Here is a 6206-nt window from a genome sequence, read left to right as displayed (position 1 = left end):
TTTTTTTTTTTTTTTTTTTTTTTTTTTTTTTTTTTTTTTTTTTTTTTTTTTTTTTTTTTTTTTTTTTTTTTTTTTTTTTTTTTTTTTTTTTTTTTTTTTTTTTTTTTTTTTTTTTTCCTTTGGCCTAATTAATATCTTTGGTGGAGACAGTGCTGGAGAACAGACCTGATCCCTGAACAGGGAATAGCAAGAACCTCTCTGTAACCTAACACAGACAGAAATATCAACAGATTTGTTGCTGTGAGTGCACGGGAAAAAACAAATGTTTAATCTGTATTTAGGAAGATCTAACTTCCATAGCAGAAGTTGCAATTTATACTATGGTCCAAATAACTCATATTACATATTCCTGCTGCAAGGACATAATCTTTTATAAGCAGTAATATTCTATTGGTCACTCAGCAGAATACAACTTCTTCTCAAATTAATTATGTTATTATTTAGGAAGCAGAAAAAAATATTCCTCTTCTCTTTCCTCACAGTTCCTGAGCATAAGTGAGGAATCTGGTGCCTGGGCTTTCCTTTGTGCTTTGTCTTAGACTGCTAAGACTATCTTATTTTCTTTAATCAATTGCCTTTGCCCTCAGTTGGTTTCATTATTTCTCCACAACAAGAGTCCTGCTGTGGTTTAGTGGTAATAACCCAAGATTGGATGCTTATGTGTGATCTCTCTGATCCAGGGCAAGGTGGAAGCTGAGTTTCACTTAGTCACAGCAGAAGAAGCTGAGAAGAATCCAGTGGGAAAAGCTCGAAAGGAGCCTGAGCCCTTGGAAAAACCCAAGTGAGTATGAGCATACTCACTAAACAGGAGAGGCAGCCTGGCTGCTGGCACTTGGAGCTGGCATTACCTTCCTGGCATTTAGGTTTGCTGAATAGCTGATAACATCTTAACATGATAACACCTAAAATTATCATAACTTACAGATATACCCAATACCTCAGGTTGGTCACCTATAAAGATCAGATGGATTATATTTATTATATTAATAATAGAGTCATTTAGGTGGGAAAAAAACTCTCAGATCGTCAACTGTTAATCTGGCACTGCCAAGTCTGCCACTAAACCATGTCCCTAAATACCACATCATCATGTTTTTTTAATACCTCTGGGGATGGTGACTCCACCACTTCCCTGAGCAGCCAGTTCCAATGCTTGATGACCCTTTTAGTCAATAATTTTTGTCCTAATATCCAACATAAATCTTTCTTGGAGCAAACTGAGGTAATTTCCTCTCATTCTGCTGCTTGTTGCTTGAGAGAAGAAGAAGCCATCCCCCACCTGGCTACAACCTCCTTTCAGGTAGTTTTAGAGAACAATAAGGTCTCTCCTGAGCCTCCTCTTCTGCAGGCTAAACATCCCCAGCTCCCTCAGCTTCTCCTCATAAGACTTGTGCTCCAGACCCTTCACCACCTCCATTGCCCTTCTCTGGTCATGCAAATGATATAACTTTGAAATTCTTTTCTACTTTTATTGTACTTCATACTCAAAGAATGAAGATGCTTATTTTTCATCATGAGACTTTTTAATGAGGGCATTTAAAGTAGTTTAACAAAGGCTAATGATCTAGAAGGAGCATTTTATCTTTCAGTATTTGTCACATTAAAAAAAATTATTGTCTGAGATTTTTTGCGTTTTGAGAAAAGGAACATATACTCTATTTTGGTTCAAGTGCTTTGTTCTACTAAAGTAATGAGGTACATTAAATAAAAAAGAAAAAAGAGAGAGAAAAATTGATGTTGTATTTCCTGCTACCAAAGCTTCTAAAAATCAATTGCTAATCATAATGGTAATCATCACATTAATTTCCTGTTAAATTTTTTTTGTTTGATATATATAAAAATGAAAAAAGAGGAAACAGCATAAAGGAATTGCCAATACCCTTTAAAAGGGTGCAAATTTAGCCTGAAAATTGGAGGTATCAGAGACTTGTTGAAAACTGGCCTTGGAAAGACTTTAATCAAACATTTCACTCAAAATCTTTACCCAAAGGCATGATGAGCTATGCCTGCCTGAAAGATTCCCAGTAACAGAAACTAAAGCACTGTCTTACAGAGGAGTGAGGACTGAGATAGCTCTGAAATAGATGTGATGGGAAGCAATCAGCCTAGGGAGTTTTAAGAAAGAGTGTACTGTGTAGTGGAATAAATACATGTCCAGGAGATTGTCAATAGGTTGCATAAGGCACCATCACATTTTCTTTTCATTTTTTCAGTCCCAGCCCATGCACTCCAGGCAGCCTGGGGCTCCAGTCTTCCCTGTGTTTTCACCTCAAGGGCATTTAGTTCACAAAGGTACTGGTGGGCCAAAAGGTTGTCACTAGCCTGGTGGCCCCTCCTCTGCTGCACACTCAGCCTGGAGGTGTTTTGATCCAGCAGGCATAAAACCAGGGTCTTCCTCCAGATCTTGCAATGAGTAATCAGAGGCTCCACATCTGCATTTTTGAAATACACAGCCAACACGTGGCTCAATGCAGTTCTAGTCTTAATTAAGATATACGACTCAATTAAATCGAAATTAGGATTGGGCTAGTGTCAGTCGGCACTACCCATCTCAGAAGCAAAACATTCAGGCTCCTTTTGTAGCTGCTCATGCACAGGTGGGAGGGTCAGCCCATTTACCTGCCACACATACCCTAGGATGGGAGCTGGGGAAGGAGATGGCTTGTCCTTTAGAAGGTCCTTCCTGACTGACCAGGCCGGGCCCTGAAGTTTTAAAGTTAAGCAAAATAAATCCTAAAGTTACTAAAGCAATGTCAGCTTGTGAATAGTAAAAACTGATTTAGCTCACTCACTTACTGGGAAGAAAATAAACTGGTAGTTGAAGACACGGCATGCCTCAGCTCCATTAAGGTTTAAAGGTATTAAAGCTTACCAGCTCAGTGCCTCTGAGTGATGGAATATGTGGTTCATATATGCAGAGTAGTCACAATCAGCTGAGAGATAACTGTTTCTGCCCTTTAAATGAGCCCTCTTCAGGAAGAAAGGGATCTCAAGGAGCTTTGTGTCAGGACCTCCAGATCTCTATCACAATACTGTAGGTTTACATTTTTTTTTTCTTTTTTTTTGCTCATCATGTAGGATCACGCAGAGAAGCACAGAAGTTTTCAGATTGTTTTGTGTAATTAATTTTTTTTAATTAAGAAACAAAATCATTTCAAAACCAAAATTATCTTCTAGGAGCTGTAGACAGTAGCAGACTCTTTAATATACCAGAGCAAAGGTGGACAAAGATTAAATGTCTGCGAACTAGAGAGGGAAACATGTAAATGAAAAATAGGGTGCAATGAGTATAATTTCCTGCTGGCCAAAGCACCATGAGATTATCCATCTCTTCATCTCTGCTGATCCAGACAGGATGCTTTTCCGGATGCAGTCTATTACAATAAAAGCACTGCTACAGCTGGTACTGAATTCTATTGCCTACGTTGCAAAGAAAACAAATTAAATGAGCAACAGTCTGGGCTTTTTTCCTTACCTTTAAAGGTTATGAAAAGCCCTTCAGGAGACAGAACATGCAGACTATTCTTCAGAGTACTTCTTCAGAGTACCCAGTTTTTTAATAATTCCTTTTAACCTGGAGGGCTTACTTGTTGATTTATTTCTGAGTCATTTCCACCTCAGTATAAAACACAGTCTTTAATTAAAAGATATTCAGTTGGCCTTTCAGATTTACAGACTTTTTGTCACTTTGGCATTCACTTCCACATGCTAAATGCTGAGTTCACCAGATAACTAAGGTATTGCTTAAATTCCTGATACAGCTTTCTGGGGTGAGATGCAGCCATAGCTCTTTGTGACCTTCAGTTAATTTCGTTCTCCTCACTGCTGAACCATCTGCACAATTACAGCAACAACGGATAAGAAAAACAACCTGCCCCAGTTTTGCAGGGGTTAATGTTGCTCCACACCACTGTGTTCATCAGATCACCCCATCATCATACAGAGCTGACAGATGTTGTCTTGGGTAGGGCTGTTAAGTCAGAGACACTGTGCCCTCCCAAGCTGAGTGAAATGTCAGAGGAGAGGCTGTGCCAACTCTTCCAAGGAGAACGCTGCTTTCCCCTCTTTATGCAGTTAGCTTTGTTGTACAGCGTGCAGAAACTTCTGCTTATGGAAGAGAATATAACATGGGACAACATTTGGAAAAAAAACTGGGTTGTGGGATGCAGGTATTCTCCACTGGAAGAAGGTGACTCTTTTTCATGTACGCAGGAAAACTACCCCACTTTCATCTCATCATCATTTCCTGTTTCCAGGAGGCCTGTTTTAAATTTCCTCCTGAAAATACACCATTTTTTGGCCATATGCCAGATCCAAGCTTGTTCTATTATGGCACCATGACTATCACTGTGCAATCATCTATTTTGTAGTGGCTCATTACCACTTTCGTGATGCTAAATTCTCTGAAATGATGGGAAAGCTTTTGTACGCAAGTTCAAGATGCCCAGCTGTTTTCTTTAGGATTTATCATGATCTTGTCTGTAATTTTCACCTCCATATCTTGACATAAATTGGAGTATTTATGAAGTGAAAGCTGGAATTTGATTTTGAGTGTTGTGTAGAACTTGAGCTTGGGGATGGGTGGAAGAAAAGCGACCCAATAGCTTTGTGAAATTCGTGGATGTTCCCTCTAAAATCTGTAGTATGTTCCCAGTAGTTAAAGGTCTTTTTTAAACTCACACATATATGTATATTGCAGTGGGATAACTTTGAAAAGAGATGGATCTGCCTTTATGAAAGTTCTTCTTTTTCTTTCTTCCCATTTAGCCGACCAGACACATCCTTCTCTTGGTTTGTAAATCCTTTCAAGTGTTTGTATCACCTGATCTGGAAAAATTACAAGAAGTACATCATCATCGGCATAATTCTTCTTATTCTTGTCATCTTCCTGGTGCTCTTCATCTACACACTGCCAGGTGCAATCAGTGAAAGGATAGTTCTGGGATAAATGTAAGTTATGTCTCTCATTGTAATCAATCATATACGAAGACTTCAGCTAAAAATAAAACTCAGGCAAAAAGAATTAACCTGAAACACACCTCATTCCTTGTAAAAAGAAAAATAACTATTTGCTTCAGAAACTGGACATCTCAGAATATTTTAATGTCCTTTTTAAATGCTCATTCAGACCCAGCCTTTATGTACATTATCATTAACCTACTGGTGCAGCTTTATTGACATTGATATTGAAAGTGTCATTATGTAGCTAAAAGTGAGTTTGAAAGTAAATTCCTCAGTGCTATGCAGAAACTGATTTGTCAGTCACGTATTTATTTTTATGGACAAATAATTAAATATTGAGAGCAAAATCTGTACACAAAGATAAATGTAGTATGTGCATAGTTTTGTAATTAATTATTTTAACTTTTTTTCAATGACCTTATAATGGAATGCTTATTTTTAAATAAAAGGTTTTATTACAAAAAAATCTGAGGTTAAATTGTCTCATTTGATGTCATGTGCAAAATTCATCCTGTATCTCTCAGTAGGAATCCTGTGCTCTATGAAAACATCTCACACACTCATAAATAACGTAGGTGCCAGTGATGGGGGGAGGGTAAAAGGAGAGATTAAGAGAACCTTTTTCAGTTGCAGTTTGAAACTGCTGGAGGTTACTGGAGGAGAGGGATCAGGAAGATAAGGACTCAGCCATGGGTACTGTGGTAGCAAATGATCCTTGTAGAGGACAGGGAGCAGGCAGAATCCTGCTGCTTGAAAAGCAGAGCCAAAGAGCAATGGAAAACAGAAGGGCTGCAGGGTGGAACAAGCTGTGGAAGATTAAAGAAAACAAGGAATAAAACCTTACACAGTTGTCAGTGTGAAAATCCTCACCATAAAGAATACAGAAAATGCTGCTCTCTGTGTCATGCATAAGGCAAGGCTTAGTAACTCAGACCTTACTTGGCCTTAAAATGAGGGGTTATGAATTTGAAACAGCTATTGAAATCTTCTCCAATCTCACCCATGGTTAGACATGTTGTAAAGGTGACCTTTGAGAAAAGGTTTTCCACTATGCTCCACTCATAGAAATTTAAGCACCCTTTGCACACCTTAAAGTATCAAAAGGCAAGACAGAGATCCTATAAATGCTGATATTTCTGCCAAGCTCGGGGTGCAGGAATAGAAAAGCAAGCACCTGACTAATTCTCAGAGGCCACTTCTAAGGGAAGCTTGTCAGGTAGTGCTTGCACCTGCCCTGTTAAGGT

General features: G+C 38.5%; 1 protein-coding gene across 1 annotated transcript in view; it reads left to right on the top strand.

Annotated features, from left to right (window-relative positions):
- Positions 1-5310, top strand: part of LOC114066673 (fer-1-like protein 6) — a gene marked incomplete at its 5' end in the record, with an annotated part of 33513 nt that extends 28203 nt beyond the window's left edge. The window contains 2 exons of the mRNA XM_027901535.1: positions 681-781; positions 4768-5310. Coding sequence (XP_027757336.1) covers positions 681-781; positions 4768-4948 — 282 coding nt within the window. The remainder of the gene's footprint in view (positions 1-680; positions 782-4767) is intronic.
- Positions 5311-6206: the final 896 nt, after the last annotated feature.

Source organism: Empidonax traillii, unplaced genomic scaffold, assembly GCF_003031625.1.
Source record: "Empidonax traillii isolate 1590-97213 ecotype Southwest subspecies unplaced genomic scaffold, ASM303162v1 scaffold796:size359387, whole genome shotgun sequence".
Classification (NCBI taxonomy): domain Eukaryota; kingdom Metazoa; phylum Chordata; class Aves; order Passeriformes; family Tyrannidae; genus Empidonax; species Empidonax traillii.
This window is presented reverse-complemented; position numbering and strand designations above follow the sequence as displayed.